Here is a 13551-nt window from a genome sequence, read left to right on the forward strand (position 1 = left end):
TGAATAGGCCTGTAACAAAGAAATAGAATTTGTAATAACATCCTATAAAGAAAAGCCAAGGACAAGGGAATTCACCGATGAATTCTTCCAAATATTTAAAGAAGAATTAACACTAATCCTTCATAAACTCTTCCAAAAAACAGAATATGAGGGAATATTTTTCATACCAATGTGAGGCAGTATTACCTGGATAGCTTATATATATGCAAAAATCCTTAACAAAATTCTAACAAATGGAATCTAGCAACAGATAGAAAGTGTTATACACCATGACTTATTGGAGTTTACCCAGGAATGCAAGGTTGTTCAACTTATGAAAATGAATCAATGTAATAAACCACATTAATAGAATAAAAGATAAAAATCACATCATCACCCTCAGAGACAGAAAAAAGCATTTGACACAAGCCAACACATTCCTACAAAGACACTGAACAAATTGGAAATATAAGGGAAGTTTCTCAACCTGATAAGGGAATCTATAAGACACCCAAAACTTACATCATATTTAATGGTGAAAGACTGAATGTTTTCCTTTTCCCCTAAGATTGAGAATAAGACAAGATACCCGTTTTCACCTCTTCTGGTTAACATTGTCCTGGAGGTTCTGACCAGGGCAGTTAGGCCAGAAAATGAAATAATTTGAAAGGAAGAAATTATTTAGGTTACAGGTGATGTGATACTGTGTATAGAATATCTAAGAAATCTATAAAAAACATAAAGCCAATAAGTGAGGTCAGCAAGGTTGTAAGGCACGAGATCAATATGCAAAAATAAGTTGTATTTCTATAGTGTAGCAATGAACAACCTAAAAACAAAATTAAATTGGTGCTCATTTACAGGAACACCAATAATAAAATAGTTATGATTAAATTTAACAAAAAGAGTTGCAAGACTTGTACACTGAAGAACACAAAACACCTTTGAACAAACCTGAAGAATGCCTGAATAAATGGAGGGATATCCTGTGTTCATGCATTTGAAAACTTAATATGGTTAAGATGGCACCATGGCCCAACAAATCTACTGATTTGATGCAGTTTGATGCAGTCCCTGTCAAAACCTCCACTGCCTTTTCGTAGAAATTAACAACCTGATCGTAAAATTGATACGGAAAGGAATCTGGAAATGCAAGAACAAATTTGGAGGACTTGAACTTCCCAATATGTATTAGGCAATGGATTCTTCCATATAACAACAAAAAGACAAAGGACAAAAATGGATAAATTGTACTTCATCAAATTGTAAACTTTTGTGCTTCAAAGGACATTATCAAGAAAGTGAAATTACAGTCTGCAGAATAGTAGAAAATATTTGTAAATCATATATTTGATGAAGAACTGGCATCTAGAATATATAGAGAGCTCTTATTACCCAATAACAAAAAAGAAACCAATCTAATGTGGGCAATGGATCTGAAAAGACACATGCAAATGGCCAGTAAACACACTAAAAGATGCTCAGTATCATTTGTCATCAGGAAAGTGCAAATGAAATCAATAATGAGATAACCATCACAACTACTCAGATGGCTATAATAAAAGACAGGTAATATCAAATTTTAGTGAGGATATGGAAAAATTAGAAGTCTTGTATACTACTGATGGAAATGTAAAATGATGTAGCCACTCTGTAAAACGTTTTGACAGTTCCTCAGAAAGTTAAATATAGAATTATATTTGACCCACCAATTCTGCTCCTAGGTATATACTTAGAAGAACAAACTAAACAAAATGTGTAGACAGATATTCTTCACAACATCTTTCTAATAGCCAACAAGTAGAGACAACCCAAATGTTCCATCAACTGATGAATGGATGAACAAAATGTGGTATATCTATACATGGAATGTTTTTTTTTTTTTTTTTGAGATGGAGTCTCACTCTGTCGCCCCGGCTGGAGTGCAGTGGCCGAATCTCAGCTCACTGCAAGCTCCGCCTCCCGGGTTTACGCCATTCTCCTGCCTCCGCCTCCTGAGTAGCTGGTACTACAGGCGCCCGCCACCTCGCCCGGTTAGTTTTTTTTGTATTTTTTAGGAGAGACGGGGTTTCACCGTGTTAGCCAGGATGGTCTCAATCTCCTGACCTCGTGATCCGCCCGTCTCGGCCTCCCAAAGTGCTGGGATTACAGGCTTGAGCCACCGCGCCTGGCCATGGAATGTTATTTGTCCATAAAAGAAATGAAATACTGGTACATGCCACAATATGAATGAACCTTGAAAGCATTAAGAGATATATATATATTTGGGCCGGGCGTGGTGGCTCAAGCCTGTAATCCCAGCACTTTGGGAGGCCGAGACGGGCGGATCACGAGGTCAGAAGATCGAGACCATCCTGGCTAACACGGTGAAACCCTGTCTCTACTAAAAATACAAAAACTAGCCGGGCGAGGTGGCGGGCGCCTGTAGTCCCAGCTACTCGGGTGGCTGAGGCAGGAGAATGGCGTAAACCCGGGAGGCGGAGCTTGCAGTGAGCTGAGATCCGGCCACTGCACTCCAGTCCCGGCGACAGAGCGAGACTCTGCCTCAAAAAATATATATATATATATTTGTGTGTGTGTGTATATAGATATACACATGTATATGTATATATACATATGTGCTGCATATATGTATGTATATACTAATACATATGCTACACGCATATGCTACATGTATATGATACATATACACACACACACATATATATGTATTTTTTTTTTGAGACGGAGTCTCACTCTGTCGCCCAGGCAGGAGTGCACTGGTGCCATCTTGGCTCACTGCAACCTTCACCTCCCAGGTTCAAGCGATTCTCTTGCCTCAACCTCCCTAGTAGCTGGGACTACAGTCACTCGTCACCATGCCTGGCTATTTTTATATTTTTAGTAGAGATGAGGTTTCACTGTGTTGGCCAGATTTTTTTTTTTTTTTTTTTAAGAGCCGGATTTAGCTGTGTTGCATGTTTTGGAATGCAGTGGTGCTATCACAGTTCACTGTAGCCTCAAACTCCTGGGCTCATGTACCTTCCTGCTTCAGCGTCTCAAGACTCTGGAACTACAGCACATGCCACCATGCCTGGCCTTTTCTTTTTTTAAGTTTGTTTTTAGACTTGGGGTCTTGGTGTATTACCCAGGGTGGTCTTGAACTCCTGGCCTTAAGTGATCCTCCCTGCTCAGCCTCCCAAGTGTCTGGGATTACAGGTGCATGCCGCCATGCCTGGTTCTCATTATGATATATCAAAGAAGTACAGTTTCCATATTTGTAATATGGAGTCATATAATACTCTATATTACAAAATGGAATATTGTATGATTCCATTTATGTGAATTGTCCAGAATAAGCAAATCTGTAGAAACAGAACTTAGATTTGTGTTTGCCTAGGGCTAGAGGGTCAGATATGGAGATAAGAGACGGGGAGAGCGATAGAGAGTATGGGTGGCTTTTTGTATGATCAAAATGTTCTAAAATTGATTGTGGTAATGTTTATGTAGCTTCATGCATAATACTAAAAGCATTTAATTATATACTTTAAATCAATGAATTGTTTAGTAGGTGAATTGTATTTCAGTAAAACTGTTACGAACATACAAAAAAGAATATTCTAAAGTGCTTTTATTCATAATAGCTTCCAAATGTTCATCAGTGGAAGAATGGATGACCAAATTGTGATATACTCCTACCATGTAACATTACTCAGCAATGAAAAGAAACAAACCACTGACAGAATGAATGAGTCACAAAAAATCTTGAGCAAAAACTACATATGAAAGAATATATGCTGTGTTATTTCTTTGGTTTAAGAACAGACAAAATGGCCGGGCCCAGTGGTTCATGCCTGTAATCCCAGCACTTTGGGAGGCCGAGGTGGGTGGATCATCTGAGGTCAGGAGTTCAAGACCAGCCTGACCAACATGGAGAAACCCTGACTCTACTAAAAATACAAAAAATTAGCCGAGCTTGGTGGCACATGCCTGTAATCCCAGCTACTTGGGGGGCTGAGGCAGGAGAATCACTTGAACCCAGGAGGTGGAGATTGTGGTGAGCCGAGATCACACCGTTGCACTCCAGCCTGGGCAACAAGAGCGAAACTCCGTCTCAAAAAAAAAAAAAAAAAACAAGTAATAAATTGTGATAAATCAGAACTTGATTACTTCTGGTGGGATTGGGGCAAGGGTAGTACTGATAGGAACAGAGGTAAAATAACTTGGGGATTGTGATAGAAATGTTCTCTATCTTGATTCAGGATTTTGTGGACGTAAATGTTTGTTTAAATTCATCAAACTGAGTACTTAAGAAAAGTGTATTTTATGTTTGTGAAATATAGCTTTAAAAAAATGGCCTTAAGGCCTTTGAGTTGACATTACAGAAACTTTTATAGGGCCAAAGATATTGTAAGGTCTGAATGATACTTTGGAGCTGGGATTGAGCCACTGTTACATAGTCCAAGTCCTTCAAACCTTCAAAGTTATGGAACTTTTCTGTCACTAAAAAAATTGTTGAAAAATGCTGGTCCTGCATAAGAAAAAATGAGGAACCTTAACAATCTGTGTTAGGCCTTAGATAAGGTAATAAAGAAGTTAGCTTTAAAAAAATCAATGCCCTACATCTGCACCATATGTGAGTATGGGGTCTGAATTTATACTTTGTGTTTGGTGCATAATGTCAAACTAAGAAATTATCATCAAAACCAGTCTAGCAACTAGCATAAGCAAATACTAAATAAATCTCTTTTAAGAGTTGATGATGAGTAGGCTGGGCACGGTGGCTCATCCCAGCACTTTGGGAGGTCGAGGCAGGCAGGTCACGAGGCCAGGAGATTGAGACCATCCTGCTCAACGTGATAAAACCCCATCTCCACTAAAAATACAAAAATTAGCTGGGCATGATGGCACACCCATGTAGTCCCAGCTACTCCGGAAGCTGGGTCAGGAGAATCGCTTGAACCTGGGACATGGAGGTTGCAGTGAGCCGAGAGTGCGCCACTGCACTCCAGCTTGGTGACAGAGTGAGACTCCGTCTCAAAAAAAAAAAAAAGTTGATGAGACTCCTCAGAAAATAATCCCCACTGAGAATATAAACCATCCTAGGAAACCAAACTACCTTGGCAGGGGTTTGGTACATAAAACAAACAAGGAATATCACTTTAAGATTTAGAAATTATATCATTTAAACAAGGAATATCACTTTAAGATTTAGAAATTATATCACAGTCTGGAAAATAATGTTCAAAATTGTAAAAAGGTATAGAAAGCAGAATGAAAGAACAGGAGAGAGGTTAAAGAAACTAATCTAGGCATGGTGGTGAGACAAAGCAGTCACAGATACAAAAATACCCATATTTAAATGGCATTGCCACCATTTATTAGATGAAATAGAAAATAGAGTTTGGTGGTTGTAGTAATGTTGACTGATTTTTTAAAACTCGACATAATAATTTAGTGTATTTTAATACCTTGAGCTCTTATACAGAATACTTTAACACATAATATTCTTGAATTATTTTTGACTAGCAGATTATCAGATTAGCTGTTGAAAGGCGTGATTGTTTAGTGGTAACTTCTTCAATTTACAATTTGAATGGAGTCTGACTAGAACTCACTGAGTGTTTTTTCCTCAACTGGTCCCCTTCAGCTGACTGCCAAACAAAGTGCAGTGGAGTCTGAGGCCTAAGCTTTCTTTCTCCAAGCAATCCATCAAGGGGGATTACTGGTAATAATGAGAATAGAGTATTTTTATCGAGGTATCTTTTGAGTAAGAAATGATGTTAAGCTCGATTATACTTCTCTTTTTAAAACATTCAACCTTTGTACCTATTGACTTTTTGTATTGTACAAATAATATAGTATTTTATTAGTTTAGATACTTTTTATTATGAAAAATATTTCAAGTTCACTTTATTTTTTAAAAGCCTGTTTCTGTGTATAGTGTTATATGATTTATGGTATTAGATTCCCTTTGCATTGCTATATATGGCTGCCTATTCTTTGCATATATAAATTCAATTTAGGGAATTAGAACGAGACTAAAATATGCCCTACAAACCTCTTTGAATCAGTATGAGACTGTTTAACTTTTAAACTAATTCTACTATGAGATTTTTCCAAAGATTGTTCTCTTGTATCTCATTCCTAACTATACAGCAAAATGCAGTAATAGAACTTCAGTTTATTTTAATGTGTTACTTAATTTGCCTCTATGTTATTATGCACTTTGTCTTCTAAAAGCAAACTTACTTAAATTTGAACATTATACCCTAACTTCAGAGGTGATCTCTGAATAAATGATACACAACCACCACCCTAAAGCCTGGAAACTCTTTATTGCTAATATTTATGGCACTCATCTCCCATTCACTTTATTGCTTAAGTACTCACTTTAAATAACATCGATCTGGGGCTTTGGTCTTTACTTGAATGTTCTGTCTTCTTTTTTTCACTGGTAGCTGATTTTTATACTACTTTCCTAAGAAGTGATAATGAGGTACAGATTCTTCAGCTTTGTTTTCAAATTTGTAATTACAGAAGTGCTGCTGGGCTTTCCTGCTCTATGGTGCTTTTCTTCATATTTTCATTATTGACACACTTGTTGGAATTCCTACAAGTGTGGTTAATTGCAGGATTTGTGAAAGAATTGTTTAACTTTCAGTAAATTATTTTGGGTCTATTTCTCTTTGGGGTTCCATCAGTGTTGCCAACTATATGTTAATTATGTTTGAGACCTGATGAAAATGAGTCTATTTTTAAAAAATAAATCTTACAAATTGCGTTTGAATTTTTGCTTGTATTGAGAAATTTTTAATACGGTGTTAACTAACAATTCTTTGAGTACTGAAAAAGACACTTTGAATATCTGAAAAAGGCCTTTATTTTTTCCTATTATTTTTAAGCATTTTCCTCAAAATAATTGGACATTCACATATAACCTCTATTATTTGATACATTTTTATACACCCTTAAATAGTTGGCAGCATTGTCCTTGATTCTCTGTTGGTTTGGGCTTATATAATGTCTTTTTCTTTTCTCCATTTTTTTTTTTTTTTTTTTTTTTTTGCTTCCTAAGGACATGATGATACAGCGCCATGTGCAATTTTGAAAAGTATGGATAGTTTTAGCTTTCTCCAACACCCAGTCCACCAGAGGAGCTTAGAGATTCTGCAGAGATGCAAGGAAGAGAAGTACAGTAAGGCTACAAATCCTGATAAACTGTTATCACATATCCATTTGGAAATGGAAACCAGGAGCATCCTACACCAGGGTGGGATATAGATTCCACGGGCAGCATGGCCTCCATAAACCTCTGAGCAGTCTTTGAATATTTCTGTTGAGTCTTTAGTGCTTTATTTTGAAAATACTGATAAACTTTTTTTAACTGTGGTGACTTTTCTGTTTGCCTGTGATCATTGGATTGTTAATTATACTTGGTTACAGTCACTGGATTGGTTTCTATTTGTCTTTCAAGTAGCCAAGTGATGGATAGGAATCAACAATGTTTTAGTTCCTGCTCATAAAAAAAAAAGAAAAAAAAATTGAGGTCTAATTGAAGTAAAAAACTGAATGCAAAGAGAACAATTTGATAAGTTTTGATGTATGTAGGCACCCATGAAATTATCTCCAGAATCAAGATAATGAATATGTTCAGCATTCCCAAAAAGTTTTCTCATACCTCTTTCTAAATCTGGCTGATTTTTGTGTTTGCTTATGCTTGAATTTCAACATTAGCAAATGTTATTTTTGTGTATCATTGGTAAATCCACTTAGTTGATTGCAGTGCTTCAACCAGCCTTTCCTATATCTGGTTTAGAGCAAAGCCACTGCATTAATGTTTTGACTTGAGGAAGAATAACAGAATCATGGTGCATGTTCTTTTGTTTGCTTTTTTATAAAATTGGTGTAAAAAGATGCCCTTGGTCTCCATTTCCTTTCTTGCTCTTTACTTGTTGTACTCATTCTGCATGAAAATTGATTCTTTTGCCAGTTGTAAGATTAGTTACTATTATTGAGGCACTGCTATTGTGAGAATAAGTGGATCCTTCAAAATACTCAAAGACAACTCAGCAATTTGCATATAATGGACCTACATAATCTGTTCTGAGCTTTTAATAAATTACCACTGATTTAGTTTGCTAATTTCACAGTTTTCTGGTTGAAATTCCATGAAATTTTACTATCCAGTTGTCAGTGGGAGGAGAATATAAGTAGAATTCCTAAGAGCAAATGTTGTGGATTCTTTTTCAGTTCCTATTACTGTCTTGGTTAAAAAAAAAAAAGGTGTGTAATGTATTTTGAAAAACAGTATTTAAAGTATTTTCTCATTTTAAGAACAACAAAGGTAAGTGTTTCATTTTAAAAAGACATCCTTAATATTATTCTTAATTGTTGCTATTGTTTCTGAGAAGAATGTAACAAATCCTCATTCCAGTTATTCATCTTCCTATTCTGTCTTTTAATCCATGGGACATTATTTAAAATAGTCTGTAAATCATTTTGGGGAGCTTAAATTAATTTCTCTTAATTCTGTAAATAGTTGCAAATGGTTTATTTGCTTTGTTTTTTCATGACTGAGCCTGACAACCCCAGACCTGATTGTATGCCAGCTACATATGGATCTTGACTAGGAGGGCACCAGTTTCAGCATAGGCTACGTGAAGAAATTGTGCGTCTATGTGTGTTTACTTGCAAATTTCTACTTTTGTGAACGTTGGAGCTCTTCCATTATTTTATGTAATTTATTCTATTTTCCACTATAGTATTAGCAATATACTAATTATAAAAAGGTATCACATTATAAATTTTATTATATGTAAAATTGTAAATTCAAGTTTTGGAAATTGTTCTTAAGAAAACGGGACTACCAGCTTTAGGTAGTGGTGAATTGGTGAGGTGAATGAATCCTCCCACAAGTAGCAGTGATAAAACCTGGAAAAAAATTTTTAAAATAACCGAGTATTTGAAAGTACTGGAAAAAGACGAAAAGTAGGCAGAAAGTAGGGAAAAGTTTATTCTTTAAAGGTAGTAAAGCAGTGGGTAAGAATTGTGAATTTGTAGCTTTTTATACAAGGGGTTTCCTAACTTGCATGGTTTCAGAGATAGAAAACCACCACCACCACCACCATACTGGCTTATTATGTTAGAAGACTTTCAGAACAGCTTGGAGTTTAAGAGGAAAATCCTGGGACTGAGAGAGCTGCTAAAGGGCTAAAACCCAAATTAAAGTATGAACTCTGCACAAATCCCTGGCTGACTGCTGTGAGTATGCAGGGAAGACCCCAGGAACCGTATTAAAAAAAAAAATGTGGAAACCAAATAAAAGATAATCCTTGAAAGACATAACTATAATAGCTGAGATTTGCAACTTTGCTGCTTTTTAGAAAAACTGAGGAAATTTTCTGCTTGTGCTTAGCTTGTGTGGGAAAAACTGCAGTCTTTCTGCCTTAATTGGAGTCCCATAGGAAATGAGAGATAAAGGGGTCGAAAATTATTTGAAGACAGTGGCAGAAAACATCCCTTATTTGGTTAAAAAAAAAAACCCAACATAGTGAAACCCTGTCTCTACTAAAAATACAAAATTTAGCCAGGCGTGGTGGTGCACGCCTGTAATTCCAGCCTCCTCGTGTGGCTGAGGCACAAGAATTGCTTGAACCTGGGAGGCAGAGGTTGCAGTGAGCTGAGATCACACCCCTGCACTCCAGCCTAGGCAACAGAGTGAGACTCTGTCTCAAAACAAACAAATACTAGCTTACAGATCCAGGAAGATCAGTGACCACAAAGCCAGGTAAATACGAAGGAAAACTACACCTAGGCACATTATAGATTAAAATGTTAAAGGTAAAGAGAAAATCTTGAAAGCAGCCTGGAAAATATGTACATATTAAATACAGGGGAATAATGAGATGAATAACACCTGATTTCTCAGTAAAAATAATGGAGGCCAAAAGGTGTCAAAAAATCATGTTTAATGTGTCATGTCCCCCACCTCCCCCAAAAAAATTTGAGCCAGAATTTCTGTATTTGCAGTTTGGATCCAGACGAGTTAACTGATAGAAGAAAAATTAACAATCTTCAGAAGAACCTAACAGTGTATCTACTGTTGCTGTGATGTGTTATCCGCAATGTCCTGTTATCATGTAGCAAAAGTATCCTTCAAAAATGAAGGTGAACTGCATTTTCAGACTAATGGAGTCTGAGAATTTGTCACCATATGTATTATATGGGAAATGATAATAGAAATTCTTCATGCTCAAGGGAAATCATCACAGGATCGTAACTTGGGTCTATAGTAGGGGTTGGCAAAATTTTTCTGCGAAGAGCAGACAGTGAATATTTTAGGCTTTGTAGGCCAGTATGGTTTCTGTTGCAGCTACTCAACTCTTCTGTGAAGGGAGCCATAGACAATACATAAATAAATGAGTATAGCTGTGTTCCAATAAAGCTTTATTACGGACATTGATACTTAAATTTCAAACAATTTTCACATGGTACAAAAATGTTCTTCCTTTTCTCCTCAGTTAAAAACTATATAAGCCATTCATAGGTCATACAAAAACAGGCAGTGGGTTTGGTTTAGGCCATGGACTCTAGTTTGCTGATACATGCATGAATTACTGGAAGGAATAAAGAAGGCACAACTAATAAATGTGTATAAAAATATAAATGACTACACATATTTTCTTGCCTTCTCTTAATTAGAAAAAGACTGTTTAAAGTAAAAAATCTGACGTTATTTTGATGGTTTAAAATAGGTCCACAAATTGATACTCCCCCCTTCATAAGGCATGTGCTGTACTTAGTGACTTGCTTCCAAGAAATGGAATGTGGCAGAAGTGACAGTGTGTGACCTTCAATATTAAGACATAAGATATTGTGGCCTTTCCTCCTCTTTGTTTCTGGTGCTCCCGCCTTCTCTCCAAAGTGGCTCTTCTCTGAAATTTCTCAGGGAGGAAATTAGAGAAGTAAGGAGAAATTGAAGTTTTGGGGAGCATGAGCTACAGCCCACTTCCAGAAATGACAGGAGCCGTAGAAAGAAGGAATCAGATGGCAGAAGGAGAACGGGTAGAGAAGAAGAATCTGACTTTAATTTGAACCCATTCTTTTGGCCTTCAGTCCCGTTTGGGATGATTGAGAATATAATGTGCATCAGCAAGATGAAGGATCAGCAGTTGCCAGGGAAGGGCTGAGGGCTTACTCCACCTCATTACCCTCACCTTGCTGACAGTGCCTACTTTAATGTCCCTAACCTCAAGTATCAGTATGGTCATTCAGATCATTGAAAATTTAGTGGATTATCTGATCAAAATGGAATTAAATGCAAATCAATAACAGATATATCTGAGAAACCTTCAAATATTTGAAAAATAAAATGTATATGTAACTAATGAGTTGAAAAAATTTTATAAGGGTCAGTTGAAAAAATTTCATAAGGGTAACTTGGAAGTTTTTTGATCTGAAAGATGATGGAAACACAACATATTACAACTTATGGAATACAAATAAAGAAGTACTTAGGAGAAAACTTACAGCTTTAAATTCTTAAATTAGAAAAGTAAGGTAAAATAATCAGTGATTTAGGCTTTCACCTTAAGCTAGGAAGAAAAGAGCGTATTAGACTCCAAATAAATAGAAGGAAGTAAATAAAACTTTTTTTTTTTTTTTTTCTGAGACAGAGTCTGGCTCTGTTGCTCAGGCTGGAGTGCAGTGGCACCACCTTGACTCACTGCAACCTCTGCATCCCAGGTTCAAGTGATTCTCATGCCTCAGCCTCCCAAGCACTTTGGGCTACAGGTGCATGCCACTGTTTTGCTTTATTTTGTTTCGTATTTTAGAGATAGGAGCTCGTTTTGTCATGCAGGCTGGAGTGCAATGGCACAATCATGGCTTGTTGCAGCCTTGACCTCCTCGGCTCAAGTAATCTTCCCACCCCAGTCTCTCAAGTAGCTGGGTCTACAGGTGCATGCCACCATGCCCTGCTAATTTTTAAATTTTTATTTGTGGAAATGGAGTCTCACTGTGTTGTCCAGGTTGGTCTCAAACTCCTGGCTTCAAGCAATCCTCCTGCCAAAGTACTAGGATTACAGATGTGAGCCACTACATCTGGCCTAAAGCTGTTTTTTTTGAAAAGAACAATGAAGCTGATAAATTTCTAGCCCAGCATGGTGCAGTAGAACTTTCTGTGATGTGGAAATGTTCTCCAGCTACACTGTCAGTACTGTAGCTACTAGCCACGTGTGGCTGTTAAGCACCGAACTGTGTCTGGTGCAGCTGAAACTGAAGTTCTTGTTTTGTTTAATGAGTTCATATAGCTACATATAGCTAGTGGCTACTGTATTGGACAGTGCAGTTATAGCTATTCTGATCTAGAAAAGTAAGAGAAGACACAAAGCTATTACCTAGAATGAAAAAGTGGCCACAATTATAATTTCTACAGAAATCAGAAGTTTGACAAAGAGATTATGAACATTTATGGCAATCAGTTCAACTGACATGAATGGAAAAATTCCTTGAATGTCAACAGTTATTAAAATCAACCCAAGAAAATACAGAAAATATGAATAGTACGATATCTTTTTACAATATTGAATTCTTAACTAAAATTTTCTCTCCACACAAAGTTCAGGCCCAGATAGGCTCATTAGTAATTTTATTTAAGAAATGACTATTCTACCAGTTCTCTTCAACTCTTTCGAAAAACAGAGGAGAAGGGAACACTATCCAAATCATTTCATGAGGCCAGTGTTATTATTCTGTTACCAAAACATCTGTCTTAAAAAACTACAGACCAATATAACTTCATGATGGTGGATATAAAAATAATAATAGCTGGCTGAATTCAGCAGTGTATTAAAGATAATACATGAAGACCACATGGAATTTATTCCAGGGATGAGAAACGTTGGTTTGACCATGTTAACCATATAAAAAGAAAGCCACATATGATCGTCTCAGTAGATGGAGGAAAAGTTTGTCTTAACACCACACTCATTCTATTTTAAAACTTTAGTCGCCTAGGAATAGAGACCAACTTCCTCTACTTTATGAAGAACATGCATGAAAATCCTACAGCAAACTTCATACTTAATAGTGAAAGATTGAATACTTTTTTTTCCCTAATATTAAGAACAAGGCAAGGACATTTTTTGCCACCCAGATTTGACATTTACTAAAGGTCGCAGGTGGTGCAATAGGCAACAAAAATTATACATAGATTGAAAACATAGTCAGCAAATTCATTGGAAAAGTGCTCTTAAAACTAAAAAGTGAGTTTAACATTTTTACAGGATACCAAGTAATTATAGAAAATTGTAATACCCTAGCCATGAGCACTTAGAAAATGATTTACAAATTCCATTTACTATACATCTATGGCGGCCAGCCTCCTAGATGTCACAAGCTTTTATAGTCTTCTCCTGTATTTTTTTTTTTTTTTTTTTTGAGACGGAGTCTTGCTCTGTCGCCCAGGCTGGAGTGCAGTGGCCGGATCTCAGCTCACTGCAAGCTCCGCCTCCCGGGTTTACGCCATTCTCCTGCCTCAGCCTCCAGAGTAGCTGGGACTACAGGCACCCGCCACCTCGCCCGGCTAGT

General features: G+C 36.8%; 1 protein-coding gene across 14 annotated transcripts in view; it reads left to right on the forward strand.

Moving 5' to 3' along the window:
- The window catches only part of MYO9A (myosin IXA), a 321205-nt gene that overhangs the window by 167070 nt on the left and 140584 nt on the right, over positions 1–13551 (forward strand). For 13 of the 14 annotated variants that reach the window (XM_033189506.1, XM_033189505.1, XM_033189513.1 and 10 more), the window contains one exon: positions 7037–7156. The exons of the other annotated variant lie outside the window; for it this stretch is intronic. In XM_033189506.1, the coding sequence (XP_033045397.1) occupies positions 7037–7156 (120 nt within the window). The remainder of the gene's footprint in view (positions 1–7036; positions 7157–13551) is intronic. 14 annotated transcript variants of the gene reach the window in all.

This window comes from Trachypithecus francoisi, unplaced genomic scaffold (assembly GCF_009764315.1).
Source record: "Trachypithecus francoisi isolate TF-2019V2 unplaced genomic scaffold, Tfra_2.0 Lachesis_group3, whole genome shotgun sequence".
Taxonomy (NCBI): Eukaryota; Metazoa; Chordata; class Mammalia; order Primates; family Cercopithecidae; genus Trachypithecus; species Trachypithecus francoisi.